This window comes from Thunnus maccoyii, chromosome 22 (genome assembly GCF_910596095.1).
Source record: "Thunnus maccoyii chromosome 22, fThuMac1.1, whole genome shotgun sequence".
Lineage (NCBI taxonomy): Eukaryota > Metazoa > Chordata > Actinopteri > Scombriformes > Scombridae > Thunnus > Thunnus maccoyii.
This window is the reverse complement of record NC_056554.1, coordinates 2,073,590-2,097,028: the sequence shown is the minus strand read 5'-3', so window position 1 is coordinate 2,097,028 and position 23,439 is coordinate 2,073,590. Positions and strand designations below refer to the sequence as shown.

The window sequence follows — 23,439 nt, the reverse complement described above, 5'->3', positions numbered from 1 at the left end:
CAAAACTATACATTTGATTAGCTTAAATGATTGATCTGATATGAATGAAATTTGAATGTGACTCATGAAATTGATGTGAGAAATGTATCACTTTGTTGAATTTGTTGGAACGAACACTAGTAGTATCTTTTCTCATAAAAAAAAGATCTTTGGCTGAGTACAGCTGAGTTATACAGAGGATTGGAAAACAAGGTGCATTCCAGTCATGACACCATTTGACATTTGGTATAGGGATTTTTTTTTTACCATTTCACCAACAACATTTTCTAGCAAAACATTCATCATAAGATAGTGAGAAAAGTGAGTTTCATCCCAGATATGACACCAGAGGAGAATGGGCTGAAAAAAAATCTGAGACAGAGAGAAATGACAGTGGTCTGTGTGCATGTGTTGAATAGCTTATTACAAATCATTAGTTGGATGGAAAAACAACAAATAAGCCAGATGTGGCTTATTTGTCCCACAGCAGGTGCTCCAGCTGCAATGTGCAGGTGTTCATATTCAAGGGACGCTTTTCAACAACTCACAAACGATCCTATTCAGATCACAGTCAACTCCTATAGATGCTTTGATGCACACATCTAATACTTTTTGAAATTAAAGATCAGGTACAATGACTAACCTGCCCCTGCAAACCTTCCTGTAACATTATACTCCCAATCACACATACAGACAATTAAGGGTCCTCAATTCACCTTTGTGTGAAGACTTGAGAACATGTAAACTGCCAATACATCAACACCCACAGGTGGAGTGTGTCTGACTTTCAGCCCAGAAGGTAACAATACCAATGAGGAGGCAATAAAACCCCTAGTTTGACACAACTCCAAACCAACAAAGACATACCACTGACCACTTTGTAACCACCTGCTGAATGATCACATTTTAACTAAACCCCAATCTCCGGGTCATAAACACCCCAAACCAAACATGACACTTGATTTGACTAAGTAATTTCAGTTATACTGAAGAATTCTGTCATAAGGGCACAAAATCATAACAGAAGTCTGGAACAGGAACTGATACTGCCAGTAAATCATGAAACGATACTGCTAAGAAACAAAATTAGTGAGTGCTGAAAGCTAATGGGTGTTGTTCCCTTTTCTAGTCACAAACATCCTATTGTTGCCGTTGAGTTGCTGTTGTCTTTTGAATCTACTTTGATGCAGAGTAGCAGGAAGTGTGAAGGCGCTCTCCGCTATGTGTTAGAACAACATCCTAAATATCTCTGCTTTAGAGCGGCTTGGTGCCTGGCAGTGATATCTCACTTCTGTGAAATACTGCAGCTGTGTCAGTCTAGTTAAGGTGTGAAACTGGCATGCGGTTTACCACAAACCCTGACACAGTTTATGAAACCTGTAGTTAAAAAATATCCCTCCGCTTGTGATTGGCTGAGACACATCTGAAACTGTTGCACAGTAACTTTGACCTCTGATAATCTTATTTGCACAGCGCACATGGAAAATCACCGTTTACACCCCTATGAAGATGTCACTGATCAACCATGCAAAGTTGAAGGATTTCAATGTGAGATGAGAATATACATTAAATATAACATGAAGACTAATGGCTATAGAAGAAAGATATTTTGTGATTCTAACATTTCCTGAATGCAGCAACAGACTTGATTTTGGACCTTTTCAATGAGTTTTATCTGTACCACAATAATGTAAACCACATTCTCTCAAAGCTTAGTTAGAGCTAATTGTAGACTCCAATTTATCTAAGCAGATTCATCAAGTCCCACAACTCTTCTGTGATACATCATAATTTATTCCAGAGAAACCAGATCTAAAGAGTTCAGTGGTTTATTTAGTTCACAAAATGTGGATTTTGGAGGGATGTGTTTAGGCCAAATGTTGATTTACTTTAAATAAGTTTCGGCTTTCCACAAGTGTTAGGAAATGGAAGAGATTTTAGTACATTGTTAATCTCTTTTTGACAAGGATTCATTATTGCTGTGGCTGCAGTTCCATCCACCTGTGGTTATGTTCAGAAAGGTTGGTTTACTGATATAAAACAAAAAGTGCAATGGAAAAAGACAAATAAATCATGATGTATATAAAACCGGAGCTTACGCTCCAGTGAAGCAAAAGCAGCACATTAAAACATCAGATCTGAGCAATCAGACTGTAATGTTCACCAAATGATGACATGAAACAGACATTTCCATCATGTTTTCTACATTGTTTTCACCATTTGCTGTTTGGCTGCTGCTCTTTTAATGACGTCATCTTGTTGTGCCCTCTTCTTCTGCAATGGTTTAATGGCACCCAACTGGAAAATTCTTAATTACTAGTTACATTCTAAGTTTATTTCAACAAACCCACTTCTAAAATGTGCGTAACAGTAGCGTATAAATTACATTACCATGCATTAATTCTCATTTTCTTTTGCCAATTTTCTGGAAATTTGGTCAAAATCTGTGCTATATTTGAAACAATAAGATACCATCTGATGAAGGCATGATAGTTGAGGAATAAAGCAGGGTATACTGGAGAAGAATTATGTGACTTGTTTAATTTTAAAAGACACTAAATTGAGGTACTGCTGAGGATACTGAAGAAGAACTCAGTACAGTTCAAGCTACTACAAAAAAAAACAGTTGGCCTCCTTTCATTGTGTTTTTCATGACGGCTGTTCAATCACTTTGGTATTTTCTGCAGGACCGTGGGATTGTATTCAACCTTTTCATGTGTGTGCCTCAACACAACACAAACAGAATGCTTGCACAGCTAAGCCTGAAATTACTTTGAAATCCCTTAAAAGGAACTGACAATTAACCAGTAACTGCCCTCCAAAACAAGGGCAAGGCCAATCAATACTTGTATATAAAGAAAGCTCAAGAAAAACTGGATTAGAGACTAGATGCTTAGCATATTTTTCTTTTGAAGGCCACATTTACAATGATGACCATTATATAAGAAAATGTAGTAATGGCAACATTTCTTTGGGTATTAGTGTTTTCAGTGTGTCACTCAAGCTTGTCATAATAGATTCATTTTTTCTCTCTGTTTGAAACAGGAACAAAAACAGATCCTTGCTTAACCAACTGAATCATGTTTGAGGGGGGTGAAGGCAGATGGACAAGAGCTTCAGCAACAATGTAGTAATGTCTACTTCAACTCTTCCTGTTTAAGTCTATCCTTTAGTTGAGTTTTTTGTACTTTTTTATTCCTCCTTTTTGGAAGTGATCCTGTACTTTGCAGTGCAGCTGAGGTTTAGGAACACTTTAAGTCATGATGACGGCTGACAGGATTTTATGGTGTGCTTTGGAGCTGCAGATTACAGTTGTGGGGAGTTACAGTTTGTCTTTTCCTGCTGTGTCCTTTGTTTGGGCCTTAGGGATGATGGGGAAGGGAGAGATACAGCAATGGTTTTTCAAATGGGTTTAGAGGTACCCATATTTTCTAAATATTTTTTTCTTTATAACCCAAAACTAATTTTGAAACCCATTAGTTTGACCCATCAGACAGCATATTATTAAGCCTAGTTCACCCTGCAGCACTGTAGTAAGACTTCTGACAACACTGACATAGCTATTAGCTTCATATTGCTGTTTTGTCAGAATAACTTGGCTCAATTTTAATGTTCCTCTGGCAGTATACAATATTAAAGTATACTATGATGTTGTGGCTGTATGACAATAAAAATGGTAACAACAAGCAAAAAATAAATACATCAAAGTTTAATGAAAATTGGTGATGTAGACAGATGAAGATGTGACTTGGTGTGCAGACCTTGAGTCGAGCTTGTTTTAGCAACTGCTTTTATCAAAGGTCAAGCATGAACGGTCAAGCTGAAACAATTAGTCAATCGACAAGTTGACTGACAGAAAATTAATCAACATTTCTTTCCTAATTGAATAATCATTTTAGCCATTTTGTAACGCAAAAATACAAAATATTTGCTGATTTCAGGTTCTAAAATGTGGGAATTTAATCCTTGTCTTTATCAAACATGATAATAAACTGAATATATTTGAGTTTTGGACTGTGGGTTGAAAAAAACAAGACATATGAAGACATTTTCTTACTATTTTCTGACATTTCTGACATGACTAATCAAATATTTGAAAAAAATAATGGGCAGATAAATGAAGATAAACAAATAAGATGACAAAATAATTAGCTGTAGTCTGAAATTTGAATTTAATGAATTATTTTAGAATTTGGTGTGTTATATTTTTATTATTTCCATAGCAGGCATAAAAACATTATACATACAAGACAACAAGAATTATTAGGCAAACTGTGAGCCATTCTGCGTTGGATTCTGTGGGTCAGTACAAGCAAAACTTCTCCTTTGTTAAAACTCACTCATGTCAATAAGGAATTTTGCTAATCAAGCTCTCTGTTCAAAATTTGGTCAAATCGTAATTGGTTTTTGGTTTTAATTGCATTTTGTGAGTACCTTGGCAGTGTTCTTTGGGGGGGGGGGGGGGGGTATTGTGGCTGTGGCTGGTACAGATGGTTTAGGTAAGGATGGTTTGTGAGCCAGCTGTTGGAGAGGCACATTCCCTGGCTTCTGTTGTTTCCACTGGGAGTCTGGATCTCTTTGGGACAAATAGCTACACAGTTTCAGAGTTGTCTCTGAGGTACCTCTTCTTCTGCTGCTCTATAAACCATGTTTGGTACATTTCTGTTGACCATGGATGCTTCAATGAATGGGGGTGGAGGCTTTATGGGCTCCAAATTTCATTGTCATTTTATGTTATATAATTGTGAAAAAATAAATCTATGTGAATATCTGAATAGTAATTGGTAGGGTAAAACTATTTGAAGTGTTTTCTCATTTTATGGCTTAAAGATCCCCAATTCTATTTCAGGCCATGCAGAACTGCCCAGATGAGCTAAGCTAACAGTAAAATGAAAGCTGAGACCAGGATATTTATAACCACCATAACTTGTCTGAATTTATTGATAATCCACTGTCCTTGCTGTAATTCTCCAGCAAAGACAGATTCTGTTGCAGTCCTTGTGCTGTAGGTGACACTAAGACAAGGTTGCATACAGAGGACATTTTTTGCCCCCCTACAGTGAGCCCAGGTGATGCAGATGACTGCAGAGTTGTTGCTGCCAACTCATTAATATAAATGTTGATTAAGGATGGGCTCAGGCGGCATCCTTGCCTTGTACCTCTGTCCTGACTGAGGCATTTTGTTCTTTAATTATCAACTTAACACAGCATTTATTTTTGTCATATGCAACAGACAATATTTACCCTTGTTTGTTTCCTTAACATATTTTTGTAAGACGCTGTGGAGAGCATTCATATATTTGTTTTTCTGTATTTAGAGAACACACAGTTTGACTTGTATCTTTATTTAGATGGCTAACTAGTCTGGCATTTACAGTAGGATGCCAAAGAACACCTCGCCTAGTCTGCTTATGACTTTTACAGTTGTAGTTTACAGATATGTAATTGCTGGGGTTTTTATATATAGGCACTTTAATGCTTTAATTCCACATCACTGGAAAGTAGTCTATATTTGCATCATCTTTGTCATAGTGGTGTATTTCTTACATATTTACACAGCAGTATATTGTGTGATGTGCAGTAGATTCAGTAGTTGACTCTTATTTAAGCCATCTCTACTATGGCCTCTGCTGTATTTTATCACTATTGTTGGTTAAACACTATTTGTTCCCCTTGAATTTGGAGAACAGGAAGTTGTACATCATGTTGTCACTTTTAGGGTGTTATGAGCAGATTCATAATCTTTGTGGGGCTGTTTTCTGTCAACAAGCCTTCCAACGTAAACGATAAAGCAAGCAGTTTTGTTATTACCTACAAAAATGATCCATATGTGTTTTTCCTAATCTGGCATTCCAATCATTAGGACTAAATCTTCTGTTAGTACCTTAAAAACCCCAGGGGTGACTGTTACGAAAACATTTTTGACTTGCCACCAGTATGGTTGAGGTTTGGCTCAGTTCAGGGAACTACAACTACTTGATTATAGATAAGGAAGATTGTGGTGATGGTTAGAAGGAAATAATGTTCTGTTGTAGGAAACAGAACATGATCAGTGGCCTCCAGTGCACCCAATCATCCACTCTGACATCCACCTTAAGGTTTTGTAGCTTTATAACATTATCATGCTACTTCCATCTTTGTTTCTGAGGAACAACAATCAATATACCCACTGCCACTAGAGGTCACTTGTCAGAAAAATGTTTAAGTAAGTGCTTGACCAAATGACAAACGCTCTTGACTTCTTGTTTCTGTCCAGTTGTTTGAGGATGCAAGACACTAGAGTTGATCTTCTTTAGGTGGGTCCATTGTCCACTGTCTTTCTCTAAAAGACTGTTGCTGGACAGGAGCAGTTATGGAATGACCATAAAGGTATAATGGCATAGTCTACAACCCTGATATTGAATTGTAGGTAAAGAGAATTAGCAATAATGTGGTCATTTGCCATACACAGACCCCAACTTTTACACTGCAATGTTTCTCTCTGATTGCGCTCTGTAATGTCTTTTTGCTGTGTTGTAACAGAGTATTTATTGGCCAGCTGAAACAACACAAAAAGCCCGAGAGCCCAGCCAGCTGTTAGTTATGTCTACAAATGAACTACTGCCAAGAGCTGGCAGAGAGACATCGGTAGATAACAGGAAGGGGAGGGTGAGAGAGACAAAATGACCCATTGCCCTACTGACAGAAAAACTTGAGGAAACACACAAAAGGATGTGCACATACATTCTTTTCCTGCTAACACACTTCCTCAGACGTAAAGTATTGCCATCTGTTATGAATTATCTCTCTTGGTCTACTTTCTACCTACTCGCCTCCATGTGTTTACCATTCATTGCTTTCACATACCCAGACCAAACTAGTTTAAGCCCCCTCCTGCTGTCTGTATGCACACAGGACTCCTTCAGTCCACTTTACTGGCCACCAGCCCCTGCCCCAGGGAGCACTCACAACAACAGCAGTGTTGTGATGGGCTGATAAACATCTGACATGACGGGGAGGGAGGTGAACAGCTGCCCTCTCTTTGCTCCTCTCTTATTTACAGCAACCACTGGGGAGAGAAAACTCAAAACTAAATAAAATAACAGGCTCTTTTTCTTGTATTATCATATCATAATGGATTATACCAACACATGTCATACCTCCCATGACCTAAATTAAATTAAGGCCAACTGTAAATTATGTTTTTTTCTTCAGGGGGCTGAAAGGAATGGTATGCAAACACTCTTATCAAAAGAAAAATGGCTCAATGCCTAACGAGGCCAGAAGAGAACAGCAGAATAAGGTGGAATTGAAGATTTGTGCATTTCTGAATTGAGCATATTGTGCTGAGCCTCAAAGACACACAGGAGGGCTCAGAGAGGACATTCATCATGACGGTAGAAAGGGCTGAGTGCTGCTGTGAGCGGGAACAGTGGTGATAAGGCAGCACAGAAATAATAGCGGCCAGCTTTCAGGTGCTGTTTCCCATAGCTACATCAAAACATTGCTATCGCTTTTGTTGTGCAGTGTACGGCAGACATAAATACTTTATTCATAATTACAGTGTTCATGGGCCTGAGGTGGAGTTAAGCTAAGTTAATGGCCTCTGGAAAAAAAAGAAAAAAAATCAATGGCGGAGCTGCAATTAATGCAATTATGCAGCCCTCCCTGGTCCTCTAAGAGATGTCTGGAATAACAGAGCTAGCATCTGGGGCCCGATGAAGGGCCACAATTACACACTACAGCAGACAACCTAACTCACTCAAAAAAAATCACATGAATGTGTCTATACCAAACGACCACAGCTGTCGCCATCTTTGTCGTGTAAAGTTACCATGGTTACAGGTCCTGTCTTACTTGTCTGTTATGAGGTTAGTGGATAAATCACCATTTACTTGTACAAACAGATATGCAGCAATGCAACAGACTGACTCCTCATAAATCCACTTGTCATTTACAAACTCTGGCTGTTTCTAAATATTTCTGGCACTTTTCATGTGTGCAAACAGGTACAACACTATGATTGCCTTCTTAAAATGTGCATGTCTATATTGTATGAACTAGTTCTTTTCTACCTGTCCCTTACTGACTAGCTGGTGAAAATAAAAAAATTCGCAGCTGGATATTTTGAATGCTAATGTTGATCTGCTGAATATCTATATAGGCAATTCATGTTCATCATAACAACTTAAAAAGCTGACAGTATATCCGATGTTGCATTAGCTTGCGCTGCTGCCCCCAAGTGGCCAGGAAATAAATCAATTAATTCAGCTTCAATATCTTTTTTCTGTCTCCAATTTGACAGATATGATGTTTGATGTCGTGCAGCCGGCAACACAAAAACAGGCTCTTAAACAAAGGCAGTCAAACAAGCGTCAGGACTGACCTGACAAGCACACTTCACAGCTAACCTCAACCTGGCAACACATGATGGTCACATTCCTTAACTATGACAACCAGGAACCTCCGTGTTTGTCACATCGGCTCTAATTGGCCACAACGCCTGTTCATGGCCTGTCACCCATCTGTGAAGTGTGCTGTCAGCTCCCTCCGCCCCTGTCACAGGATCAAGGTTAATGGCTTCTGCTGAAAATAAAAGGAGGAATGATTGCTCAGGGCAACTAGATGTTGCTTCCACTAAAATGAGAGATTTTGTGACCCTTTTGTCCAAATGTGGATGTTGAATTTCACGATTTAAATACTTCATTTAAAAAAGAAAATGCCAAAACTTAACTGTTTGTCATCCAGTGATTGATCAGCTATGTGTATGCAGGGTACAGTCTTGACTCAGTGGTATCATACATAGTATTTGTTCTCTAAAAGTAATTGCCTGAGACAGGAAGAATGTTTCCTGAGTGGCCTTGTGCAGAGTGGAGCTGAGAACATGTTATGGGCAGCAAACACTGTACATGTATGTAGCATTGCATCAACTGACATACATCATTAAATGCTCGTAACAAACACTGGATGGGCCATACAGACTGAACAAGTAGTCAAGGTGAAGTGGTGGCGTTGTGGCAAAGGAGTAAATGTGATAAACCTGCTGCTCTTCTGCAGCATCAACAAGTGTCAACAGTTGGAAACAGGACAGTGGTTTATATCTTGATGCTGCAATGCATTTGTTGCTTCAGACTACGCTACCAGATGAACTTATAGAAAATCTATAAGCAGAACAAAACATTATCATCATATTATCATCAACACAGTCTACCAAATACTGGGGACACTGTGCAAAACATTATAGGAAACCTTTACTGTATTTATCCACTATTTTGAATTTTGTTGTCACTAAATGAACCTCTTGTGCAGTGTATGGTGCTGTGTTGTCACACATTGTAAACTACCTTTGTGTGCATTATTGATTTGTGATTGTATGTTCAGCTCTCAATCCTATATCATATCTGATGACATTTTTCCCCCCACAAACAGGCTAACGCCCCGCCTCTTTGCACATACTGACTAATGCCTTTGAAACTCTGACAGAGTGATCTCAATTGTTTTTCATTTCTTTAGACGTCCTTTGTGTGTTTTTGGGTTGCAGGTGTCAGATCACTCAGTGCGGTTTTGAAGCGTTGGGTGTGAGATCTGATGACTCTTATCTGCACAGTCCTCAACCTCAACACTCATCTCCCTCCACTGTAATGTACTTTCATCTCACTGCTCACAACAACATATTAATTGAACGTAGACATGATTGATGATCATATGACGCAGAGAGAAGTAGAGTGACATTGAATTAGGTTCTCAAACTTCTTCACCTTGATGCCAATGAACCTGAAACAGTTCTGCTAGCACTACGTTCAATAAAAACAAGAGTCTACAACCATGCTAGCAGCGCTGTCTTGGGCTTTATGAAACTGACAGACATTCTTCACTATTTTCTGGCATTTCACAGACCAAACAATTAATTGATTAATCAAGAGAATAATCAGCAGATTAATCAATAATAACATTTAGCAGCCCTAAAAACATTGACCATGTTCATCATTTTGTGTTAGCATGCAAACATTTGCTTATTAGCACAAAAAATGTGAATGTGAATGTTATTAGTTCTGCAGGTTTTTGGTCATAAACTTAAGTATTGGACAAATTAAAATTCTGGTATTTTAATTTGATGAAGGTACTAGATGGAGTCAGAGAATCACCAAAGTCATTAGAATTCATCCAGAGAGGAAATATCATGACCATCCATCTGATATTTGTCATTTCATTCAAAAACGAAACTTTCAAACTCATGTTTGTGGTGGCAGAGAATTGGGATTCATCCTCTGAGGACTACGAATGTCTGAAGAAATCTTTATTGCAATCCAACCCATATTTGTTGAGATATTTCAGTCTAGACCAAAGCAGTACATGAAGGGACATATATAGCCTAAATATATATATGACTAAAAACAGGAGGAAGTTGCAGCTGCATCTATACTTCCTGCCAGTATATCACTGTTGCACTTTAGTCTGACGGTTAGAGCTCCTCACTTCTAAAATGATTAAACTAATATAGCAAGAGCAGTTTCCTGACTTTCTTGCTTGTGCTGTTGTGTTGTGTTCTGTTCTGTCTGCTAAATGACCATTCTGTAGTGTTAACTGAATGATTACGATTAGCACTAAAATCTCAAAAATTGCACAGACTCTAACACAATCACATGTTAACACTAGAAAGGCCATTCCATTTGGGGAGTCCAAAAGAAGGCCAGCAGGCTGCCAGCTGAAATCTGCATGATTTTTCAAATCTAAAAGGGCAGGCTTGGAGAGAAATTGGATTTGGGAAATGCCATGCAGGGACATTTTGAAAGCCGAAATCTCAAATAAAAGAGACATCAATAGACTGTGGCTCAGCTTTTCAAGTCTCAGTGCACATTCAAATACATTCAAGGTCATTTTCATAGGAAACAATTTAATTGTTGGGAATGTATTAGCATGCTCCACCAAGTGCACGGAATAAACACAGAAAACTGATCTAAAAAAAAAACCTCACAGAGAAACACTTTGAAAGATAGAATAAATCACACTGCTGTATTTATGTGTGCTTTGTTATCATTCAAATCTTAAAGGTTTCAAATGAAAGTTTTGGATCTAAGAAGCTTCTCACTCTGTACTTGTGTGTTGTGGCCTGAAGAGGACGTGGAGAAGGTGTGTGAAGTGTGATTCGCTCTGGCCATCAGTCATCCTGGACTTAAGGCGTGAAACGAAATGAGAGATGGCAACAAAGCCCTGCAGGACTAAGCCTTGGTCGTGGTCTGTCTCAGACATTCACTTTCAGAAGGTCACATTTTGACAGATGAGGCTACGCTGGCTTTAGGGATACAAACACAATGGTGAACAAGACTGTACTGTACACGCATCAGTTGTCAAAGTGTGTGTGTGTGTGTGTATAGAAATGTGGAGCAAATAAATAATGTTTCAAGGCTGCACAGCTGCTCTAACTACATCCTCAGCACATGCCAAACAGGAAACATTACAGAGTCTGATCTGTCAAGCTGAGTCTGCCAGACCTGCTCATCACCCAAACTCCACCACCTGTTCTCCGTCTTTCTCCGAGTCGCTCTGTTTTACATCGACTTCCCCCTCCTCCAGATTCTTCTCCTTCCTTGACCTCCAGGACAAACTTTCACTGAAGGTTTATTCTGTTTCCTGTGAGTGTCTCTAACCCTCTGCAGCGTCTCCGTCTTTCCCACACTCTGATGAGCCTTTGAAGGACAATTCATTTCCTGGTACCGACTCACACGTCATCCCCCTTCTCTCCCTTCTTCCCTTCATCCCCTCATCCTGCCAGTTGAAGCGGCTCCAAATCGGACTGGTTTTTCTTCGGATTTTCCTTCTCTAAAATAAAAAGGAGGCGGGTGCGGCTGGCTCTGAGCTGCCAGTCATCGTCTCCTACTGACATCCCGAGCAGGATTAGAGCAGATTAACAGAACAAAGCTCATTATTGATTTTAATCACTATTAAAGTGGAGACACTGTGGGGCTGCAGCCAAGTTCAAATAAACTAGTTCCTCGGGAAAAATCGATGAAGGAACTGGGATAATAAAAGCTGTTGCCAGGAGAGTGCTTAAAACACGCCGTTCCTTCTAAAGTTGTCTTTGTAAAGTCAGACTCTCATAGGACCAGAGTCCTAATTAACACCTTGTCGGGTCCGCTGCCTGAAGTGCGGCAATACATTTAGCTCAACTCGACAGATTTGCAAGGGTCCTCCTCATCATTATGTACAATGGAAGCCCGTTTCATTACGTATCATCCCAGGGTGGCAGTGTAATCAAGGCTTTCATTAACATAAAGAGGGCTTACACTTCATCTAGTAACCCTCAACAGAAAATTTGCAATTAAAATTAAATGTGGTCTTTAAGTGCAATGCCAACATACTGAGCAGTGTGTGTGGGAGATACTGAGGCCAGTAGATAACGCTGCTGAGCACCTCCAGCCAGTGCAAACTAATTGAATGATATGGCCAATTGTTTTGATGCTATTAATATTTTATATATGATGATTAACCTGCTGACACTTTTTTTAATAACATACATACTGCTTCATTCTTTTTCAATGCTTGTACAAGTTCAATATGCACACACGAATTATGCACCTTTATAAACAGTCTCACCTGTAACATTACTGGAAATGATTTTCTTACTTTGTAATGTAAAAAAAAAGCTTTTCTTGATTTAAGAAATTGAAACTGTGACAGTTCAATTTTCTAAAAAGAATATTTTTCCTTTTATAATATATAGAGTATTTCTTTCCCTTGAAGGCAGTTTTCATTTTCTCTGTGTGGCAGTGACTTCTGCTGTTGAGATTGTTTCCTGCTGGATGAAGAAACTGTACTAATTTCCATAAAATAGTTACTGGTGGGAAAATATCTCTTGCATTTAAGGATAGGTTTACAATTTTTCCAAGTGTGTCAGGTGTCCATATGAACAGTGAAAGAGGTTTTCCTAACCATAACCCTAACCCAGGATGTGGAAGCAGAGGGAAACAGCCTGGCTCTGTCCTAAGTTTAAAAAATACACCAACCAACACTTCTGAAGCTCAATAATTAACATCTTGTTTTTAATCAATACACAAACGGAAATGCAAAAAAAAAAGAAAATTTTTTTAGGAGGGGTAATGCGCTATTTCTTGGTAAATAACAGTCAGGTGCTCTCTGATCACATCTTGCAACCCACAAGATATCGTTCCAGCACATAATTCCCCGTAAAACCACAAATTATCTTCTTTATGTTTCAGTGTTTCAAGTTGATTTGTAAGTCCCTTTTGATGCTGTCACTTTCATAACTTTTTGGATGCATTTTCATGCCAACCTAACTGTACTGCATACTAACTATCATGTATATACCGTATGTGTTTTTGCAGTTAAACATTGATTTCTGATATACTTCTTGCTTTGTTACAAACAGGAAATTATGCAACATGTGCGCAACAGATGTCAATCAAACAGAAAGCTGCTAACAATTAAACTGCACAGAGACACCTAATGTGGACCATTAACACTCATTGTTGACCTCTGGATCAGTGTGTGGCAAAACTTGACAAGCTTACAAACTTTTTCTGAACTTTCAACCACATCTCACAGCCTTCACCAGGAAATGGAACGGTTTACCATCTACCCCCATATAGGACTAACTGTTATCACATGAACATACCACTCTTAGATAAGGTAATGGCACCTGAGCTGGCTTCATTTGCTGATGATGACCATGGAAGGCAAATGAAAACTCTCCACAAATCTCACCAAAACGTCCATTTAGTAGCTTTCAATCATACAAAAGATGGAGATGGAAACATCTACAATCCCAAGCCAACTGTAGTTCAAATTTCCTTTTTTTTTCTGAGCACTTCAAGGACTTCTTGCCCATTTTAGTTAAATGGTTGCAGTTTAAAATTTTTCTTGGTCATGGAAATAGTGGAAAGAAAAATGTTTTTCTAAAGATTGAAGCCTTATTTAATACTTATTTTTTAGTATAGTATGGTATATATTTCACCATCTTTTATTTCCAGACATATTTTGTTATTATTCTCCAGCTGTATATTTGTCTCTATATATTTTGGGTAACTTTTATGTGGTCTATAAAATTCATATTATAATGTATGACTAACTTTACTGGCAATGTCACCTCCTGTGTGATTTGTGCTATTGGAGGCCCTGCTGAGGAGTGTGCCTGTCAATAGAGTGCTAAAACAGCCCAAAAACATTTAGTGTAGAACTTACTCTGTGTAAAGATGTAGAGGCACCAATCATACTGGTTTTATTCAATTTTATCCAGATATGCAAGCTCCCACTTTATTCTATTGTTATAAACATTGTTTTATGTTATTTTCACATTTTGTGCAGCACATTTTGTATTGTTATGTGTATGTTCATGTTCACTGTTGGAATTCAATTTCATTCATTATAAAATATGAAAATCGCAGCTGGTGGGTGGAAAATTGTCACTTTTAAGACATTGCTGATCAAAATGAGTCAATATTAAACTGTAACTGTACAATCAAGATGCAATTTATTTTATGTTAGGGATTTATTGAGATGTGAGAAAAGCAATGAATGTAATGGCACACAAGGCATGTGCTCAGTCAGTTGGCCAGATGTTCTGCTGAGGAGACGAGTGAGTGTTAAAGCCTGGTCCTTTGAAGTTGCTTTACTGATGTTATTTTATTTTATTCTGAGGTGAGAATAAAGCCCCAGCTCCTGTACATTATGTAGTAACTCTACTAGTGCACATACTTAGTAGGGATGTACATAGGGTCCAGTATTTGTATTTGTATCTGTATTTGTTAAGGCAGCAAAACTATTTGTATTTGTATTTGTATTTGAATAAAAGTGGAAAGAGGTTTAAAAATCCTGTTTTTGTTTTCATTACGCTTTTAATTTTAGAAAATTAAATAAGTGTTCATGAAGTTTTCTCTTGGAAGCACTTCACTTGTGTCTGTAGCTCAGCTTTATCTCTGGGGAACACCCTCAACTCCAGGAGTAATATCCAAATTAGGAAATGTGTGTCATGTAGCAGGTGGATGTGACTCCCCTCGTTGAGACCTGCTGATAGACGTAACAGCGGAGCAGAGGAGAGACACTGAGATAGTGATGTAACCGACGTGTGCACTGGTATTTAACATGGTTTTCTTCCTGAAAACAAATAATTTGTATGAAACAAATATTAGTAAAAAAACCCCACTATTTGTGCTTTGCTGAATAACGTATTTGTATTCGGGCACACCCCTTATACTTAGAACCTGCTTATAATGAATATGAAGTAAAGAGCTGGGACACAGTTAAGATATTTCCTGCATGCATGAATGTGATTTTTGTGGTGTCTTGCTCATTACACCAGTTGGAGTTCCGACACTTCAGTGACCTTATACCCTCATGTGGGTTTGAGTTGATAATAGCCAGACGTGGCTAACAGTGCTGTCAGATGCCCTGAGGCCCTGCTCTGCACACTCCAACAACACAAACAGACTAACAAACAAGTCAGCGTCATGATAAGCCAAACATGTGATTCACAATCTGCCAGCACACACTGCGTCATCTGTCTGTTGTGGGCTTTCCAGCCAGCACAGGCATGTCCAGCCTTATGTCAGCTGGCATTCCAGGACCCACCACACACACACACACACACACACACACACACACACGCACACACACACACACACACACACAAACAGCCTTCCTCACTCTCACTCTCAATCTATTCTCAGGATCTCTCTGTAGGTCAGCTCCCCTCGAGCATTCCCGACTCATTCTCATTCCATCCCTCTCTCTCTCTCCTCCTCACTCATGTCTGTTTAAACTGCTTCAAGTGGACGAGTCACAGTTTTAAAACCAGTCCGTCAGACTTCAGATATCAGCAAGTCACTTACATCCAGCTCCAGTATGTCTGCTGCTGCACCCCTAACCACAACAACACATAAACACACTCATTTCATTTCCTTTGCCTATTTTATTTCATAACTTCAAATAAAAATAAAGAGAGAAGAAGAGAGGAAGGTTGAGAGGTATCCGATAATTACTATCCAGTCAGTTTCACAGAACTAACACCTTCATCGTGTTTTAGAAAATGGAAAAGCACTTGATCGGAGCAAATTACAGGAGCACTACTCTTAACATTTCTCATTAGAATGAAAAGCCCTTCACATTATTAGAAAGCCAAAGATTTTTTGATATGTCATTATGACAGGATATTATTCCTCCTACTTAGATACTTTGTTGTGATAATGACCTACTTTTCTTTTTATATCAAGAATGTGATAAGATCATTTTACTACTACAACATGCTTTATCTTTATAACCACATATATAAGGTGATGTTTTGTTGCTATACATCATTATAATAACATACTTAACATAAAGAGATGCTTTGCGGTGAGAACTAGATCATTTTACTATTATAAACAAGATATTTGTTGCTTCTAACAAGATGATTTGTTGGTATAAAGAGTTATTTTTTATCATTATGAAAACATTTTTTCACAATAATTTTTTGGGATAATAATAATAATGATGTAATTATATAAAATAGTAATTTGTTGGATTTCTAGATACTTTTATAATCATAAGATGTTTTTTTTTCTCTGTACGAAAAACTCATTTTACCAAGACACTTGTGATAATGAGACACATTTATCATTATAAGTAGATTTTTTGCAGTCAATAAAAGGATGCTTTATTAGGTTAGAATCATCATAACAAGATATTTATTCTTTTGGTAATGTGGCAATAAAGAGATCATTATAATGAGATATTTTTCTCCTACTAATGACTTTATTCATTATAACAAGTTATATTTTCTACTTGTAATAAGATACTGTGTGGTAATAATTAGGTGTTTTTGTCATTATAAGAAGATATTTTCCCTCATACATGTATTAGTTGAGATAATGAGGTACAATAAAGAGATACTTTTATCATAATGACATATTTTTTCTCCTTGTAACAAGACATTATGTTTTAAGTAACATGATAGTTTTAATGACATAACAAAATGTTTTCATTGTAATGAGATTATGATAATAATGTTATTTTACTTTGTTATTCCTAGACATATTTATCATTATAACACAACATTTTTGCAGCTAATAAGAAGGTGCTTTGTTATTTTTACACTTACAACAAGATTTTTTTTCTCCTTGTAATTTTTCCTAATACTGAAGTGCTTTGTTGTTGATGCTGTATTCAATATAATGCGAGGTGTTCTTGTAACAAACTACAACAAACTGTTGTACTTATGTTATACTTTTATCATTATACAGATTTTTTTCACCCTGTACAGACATGCTTTGTTGTGATAATGAGAGACAAGATATATTTTCTCCTTCTTTCATAAGTCTAATAGTAATGATCCTGGCCTTCAAACCCCCTGCTTCTTCCTGGCCATCTTCCAGTCATGTCCCAGTGGATAGACGGAGACAGCCCAGTAGATAAAATAAACTCAGCTTCCAGTAATATTCCCAGTAACTCCTCCTTCGTTAGAGAGACTGCTTCCCCAGATTGTGTCCCTCTCTCTGACCTACATTCGCTGGTCCAGACCAAACTTCTGTGTTTCACTGGGACTCAACCATTAGTTTAAAATAAACACAGACTGTGCCAAGTGGCTGTCCTGTATTATACACTGTGACTGCCTGTCCCAGACTCAGTGTACCGTCACATGTCAGCTCTTAGCTCTTCTCTATCTCATTCATCACTGCCTGTTGGTTCCATACATGCCACCGACGTCTCAGGACTTTCTGTTTTTCTGCGTAAGCGTCTGTGTCAGTTCCTCCATTTGTCTCCTCTTTCTCCAAGTCATCAATCTGTTTCCAAGCAACCGAAATCCTGTGCATCCAGTATGTGTACACAGCCTTTGACTGAAATACCGAAATCCTCTATGAGCCACCCCATTGAAGCATCTTGTTCTCGCTCAGCTCTTTTGATGACACGCACCTGCGGCTCAACGCTTCCCACATTCCTTCACAACAAACCAACAATCATTGTGCCAAAACCGCAGTTCCTCTTTGAACGTGCCATGTGTTCGGTGTAACATTACACACATAGATTGTAGCAGACAGCGATGAGGTGTACGTGGCTCTTTGAAACGTACGTTAATACTGTGCATCCTGGTTCTTCAACTGGCAGCATGATCTCTTATATTCATAGTGTATTTATTTATTATTATCATATTTTTAGCAGCAGGCATACAAAATGAAAAAAACAAGAAACTACTTTACTACATCAGTTCCTTGTATACTGCAAAAAAAAAATCAGCATCTTATCAAGTGATTTGTGTCTATAATTATAAGCTTAAATCAATTTTTTTTTCTTAGATTATCCTAGATTAAGTTAGATGATCATAAATGTAGATTTATGATAATCTAAGTTTGTATTGCAGTGGCTAGTGACAGACAAAATCAAGCCATAAACCTTAAATTTAATTCAAGCTTGCAAAGTCATTTTTATATTTCAGACTTAGCCTTTATTAGATTTTCTAACATGTTTCAGAATCATCTAAAACAAGCTGAGCTTTACTTACTCAGTGGTTGCATCACAGCTGTGCAACTATTATATTTGGCCAATGTTAAGTTTGCTAAGAGGCTACGATGTTCTTCATCCATAATGCCTTAGAATAATTAGACAGAACTACAGCATCATGCAATAATATAGTATTTATGTGTGTTATTTTTATTATATTTTGAATTCTAGTGATGCAATCTAATGCAGAGACTTGAAAGTGATCGATTTTAAAAAGAAGGGTGAAAATTGAAGCAGCAGAGGCTAAGATATCCTGACTTTTAGTTCCTAGAATAGGTCGAGCCCCCAAAAACATTGGATCCCACGTTTCCCATAATGCAATAGCAATCAACAGAAACTTGGTTTAGACCCTACTTGCATTGTCAACACCCCCACTTTGTAAAACAGCCTTTCTGTTTAAACTTGTAGTCTCCAGGCCTGAGCTAAGATAAGCTTGATGACATCATCGGGGGTTATTTTCTTCCTGTGTATTCAGAGCTCAAGGCGCATTTCAGATGTGGCGCGATTACATACAAAGTCAAACAGGAAAAACAGGATTAAGATGCGAAGATGTCAGATGACTTGGGCGAAAAATTCGTAGCCCGGGGGCTTCATGAGTCTGCTTCATAAACGTACAGAGCTGAGAGGAAAATGAGACACTGGATGGAGATTACAAAAATAACTGGTGTTTCAGAGGCTGAGCTGACAAATCAGTGCGTCCGTTGCTAGCGACAGTAGGTATGTTGGCTGTTTGGGGCAAAAAAAAAAACACAGGATGTACAAAACTGTCAAATTTGCACAAATGACATGAGGTGAAAATTTGCAGGAGGAATGATTATGGCAAGAAAATCCTGTTTCAATGTCCATTAGGGCTCCTCACACTGTTGATTTGAAATATTGTAAAGCTGTCTTTTAAAGAGGGGTACATTCACGTCCCTTCAGGGGTCCTTTAGTGGTCTTTAGGAATCGTCTGATTGTTTTCTGCATATTTGTGTATAAAAATGCAGTTTTCTACTACTCTAGGGAGAGGGGAAAAGCAAAAAAAAAAATGAAAATAATAACCATTAAAGTCCTCTCAGCTCCATTTAATAAAATCCTCACGTCTGCAGTCTAATGAGGACCTATTTGTTAGGTTAGGAATCCCTGCTCTGATGAACAGTGGGGAGGTGTTCAGACATGTTCTCTCCACCTCCGAGCTTTACGAGCATGTTAAGTGGTGCACCTCGGGAGTCTCGGCACGTCTCAGGCTAACATCAGAGGGAGCTCCCCTTGATGTTATCACAGGAACATCATAACCTCTGCTGGCCTTGAACCCTGTTCCACGTGCCCTCTGTGGAGCTCGCTGCTCATTCTGATTAGCCTCGCTTCTCTTTGTTGCCCTGAGGTGTGTCACTTCCACATTCTCTGCTCCCCATTCAAAGCAGCAAATATCTAGCTGAAGCTATGATTCAAGAGCGCATGGTATATTCTCTTGAGGTAAATATGACAGGGTTGAAACCATGACCCCCGAACATTTGTCATGAAATTATGTAAGTAGCTTGTGAGTATGTGAGCCCGAACCTTGGAGCTTAAGCAGCAAATGCTGTTTGCACATCCATATCCTACACCCATCCCTTCAATCTTTTATAAGCTCTCAAACATTTAGTAACCTTGAGCTTCTGTGGTAAAGTAAAGACAGAGGTGAGAGAGAAGACACGCAGCTTTTTCCATACAGTTGTATGCAGTCTGGGCACCTCTTGATAAATAACATTTTGGTGATTTTTTTAATTGAAAAAGATGTAAACACAACCTCTCTAGGATATGGAACATTTTCAGTCACAATATTTTCAGCAAACATTAATGCATAGCTTCTTTATGTCATAAAAAATAAAAACATTCATTGTGGCATGTGCAAAAGTTGAGCACCCAAAGGGTTCTTGAGTCTCGGATTCTTTTAACAAGGTCTCAAACCTTAATCAGCTCATCTCTGGCTCAGGTAGAAGACAGAGAGCATATTAAAGTTGTGAAGGAAGTAGAGATGGAACAAGAGAAAGGAATACTCACTGATTACGTTCTACTTGTAGCACCAGTTGGAGGTCATTGGATGAGAGCACGATTTCCCCTCTGACTGGGTACTCGTCCTGTCGGATTAAGGGGAGAGATGGGGTCAGGTCATCACAGTAGAAGAACTCACCAGGGAGACTTTACTTAAAGTGCATTTTCAAAGCATCAAAGTGTATTTACAACACATTTAGACTGACTGTTCACCCAGCAGGTAACACAGACAGCAAGTTGCCGGAAGGCAGTTAATTTGAAGGTGAGTGGCCACTGAACCTGATTGGGGAATAAATATATTTGACATTTGATGTATTTCCTAAAAATCTATTTCAGAATACTTTTCTGAGACGGAAATACAATAAGGCATGGATTAGAAAGTCATGTTCAAACTGTACTCTGATTAGAGCTGCAATTAAGTAAAAATGTTACAAAATGCCATTACAATTTCTCAGAGTCTGTGTGTCTGAAATAGCTTGTTTTGTCCAACCAAAAGTACAAAAAAACCCAAAGATGTTCAATTTGATCAACCATATAAAATAGGGAAAAGCAGCAAATCCTCATTAAGAAGCCTGAGCCAGAGAATATTTGGCATTTTTACTTGAAAAATGACATTTTTTCAACAATAGTTACCAATGTATGTTCTGTTTATCGACTGATTGATTCATCAACAATTTGTCACAGCTAATTCTGATGAACTAAGCAATGCACATGTATTTTAAAGCACATAATGGCCAAAAATACAAATTTTAACTATATGCATGTTCCACGAAGGTAACAACAATGGTACAACTAGTGATAAGAAACAAAGAAAAAAGCCTTTATGAAGCATATTAGCCAGTCACTCTTTTCCCTTCTTTAATAACTGACAAAGAAATGGTTCAGTTCCCAATCTCCACTGAATGAATATGTCAAAACATTTTGGTTTAGCTGAACTTCATTCAGCAGTAAATCAACTTCACTGTCTGTGATGTTCGTCCTCTTTATCTTTTTCAAGTCGTCCTACATTAAGGCTACTAGGCGTTTTTAAAGGGTTGTTGTTGACCACAAAGAGTGTTTTGGGAGCGTCTCTTTATGGAAATGACCATGTTTGTGCACGAGCCAGGGTGATTTCACACCTCGCAATTTCTGTTCAAGAATACCCATGACTTAAGGGAAGCAATAGCTTGTACAAGACGAGGTCTTTAATGCCTTAGTATGCTTCAAACAAAGTGCTCATCGGATCGCCCAAAAGCCTCTGAATCCCCCTTTCCAACAGCAGGATCGACTAAATCCTGACAACCTTCGTAACTTTTCGGAGCAGACTGTCCAACAACCCACTTTACACAGCGATTGAGCAGGTATGTGACAGTGTCAAACTAGGCAGGGTAAGGACCAAAGAAAAAAACCTTTATGAAGCATATTAGACAGTCCCGATAGTGGCCCCTATTGACTATCCCCTGTCAAAGGTCTTGAACTTCTCCAGATTGACCGACCTCCATGTCTTGAAGTAATGATGGACTGTCATTTCTCTTTACTTGGTTGAGCGGTTGTTGCTATAATATGGATTACTACAGTAGTGGAAAAGGCCTATTTGCTGTATACCAACACTACTTCAGCACAACACAACTGGTGGTCTCAAGGTGAAGGCAAAAAATTCACTTTTGGTTTGTTTAACACTTTTTGTTTACTACATACTTCCATGTGTGTTATTTTATTGTTTTTATGTCTTCAGTATTGTTCTACAATGTAGAAAATTGACAAAAAATAAAGAAAAACTCTAGAATGAGTAGGTATGTCTCTTGACTGGTACTGTATCTGTGATTAGATAATATCAGTCAGGCTCAAGAAAACAACAGGGTAGAAATAAATCCATTCTAACATTCTAACCCTAATCAAGTCTGATGGAGTAGATTGTATTTTATATTAGAATGTTGCCAATAAACCAAACCACCATTTTTTTCCCCATGTTTTTTCTTTCTTTTTTTTAAAGGGGGGGGGCAGGTGATGCTTTGACTTGTGGTTTTTAAACACAAAGTTCTGCACTTGAGGTTAGTTAGTGACTGAGCAGCTGAATCTGTAGTTTGTTCTGAGGGTCCCACTAGGGGATTTAAGTGTCCCTTGGAGCCTTCAAATCATTGGGGTATATCCTCTGGGGTATATCAATGTGATATGCAAAATTTATGGCAGTCAGATTTGAATAGTTCTTGTGCAGAAGTATAAATGTTGACCTGATGGTGCAAAAGGAAACACCAGGGGGTCACCACCATTACACATCATCCTCTGGGGACCATGAATATCCTCAGCAGATTGGTAAACTGCCCAGCAGCTGTCAGGATGTCTTACTGTGGATCAAAGTGGACCATCTGACAGACAGTCCCAACTATTAACCAAGTTTATTCCGGTGTCAAACACACATTGACAAATTCATTTATGTGGCTTAAACTGTAGGACCACAAAAGAAACAAACTAGATGCACATTTTCGATTGTTTCATAATACATACGATGAAAAATGCAGATGGAAAACTAAATATTGATGTTTTGTTTTCTTCAGTTTCTAGATCTAGATTGACTGTTACCACATGTTTACAATATGGAGATACATTTAATTATAACTTGTCCATCTGGTTTTAGTAATGAGAAACACTTGAGCTCATTTCTTATTTCCAAAAATAAAACTCAAACTCATTTCTCTCACTATTGGCAAGAAAAAGTGCAGAGGAAACTCCCTCTTTGGAAACTGCATCAAGGGGAAAAACATTCAATCTTTTTCTTTCTACTACTGAGGACAAAACAGTTTACAGATGCAAAGAGAAGCATTTAGTGACTGAATGTTTAAATGTTGCCATCAATTCATTTTACCCCATAGGTGAGCTGTATACAGGAGCATATGGCAATGCAAGAACAGCCCAACCTTGACATCAGTTGAGAACATCAGAAATTTACATACAAGCTCATTTCTCATCCAGTGTGCACTTAACTGTGCAGCAGAAAATAAC

At 38.2% G+C, this 23,439-nt stretch overlaps 1 protein-coding gene across 1 annotated transcript in view; it reads right to left on the bottom strand.

Annotated features, from left to right (window-relative positions):
• adam19a (ADAM metallopeptidase domain 19a) overlaps positions 1-23,439 on the bottom strand; it is a 196,099-nt gene that overhangs the window by 92,279 nt on the left and 80,381 nt on the right. The window contains exon 3 of the mRNA XM_042400718.1: positions 20,470-20,546. Coding sequence (XP_042256652.1) covers positions 20,470-20,546 — 77 coding nt within the window. The remainder of the gene's footprint in view (positions 1-20,469; positions 20,547-23,439) is intronic.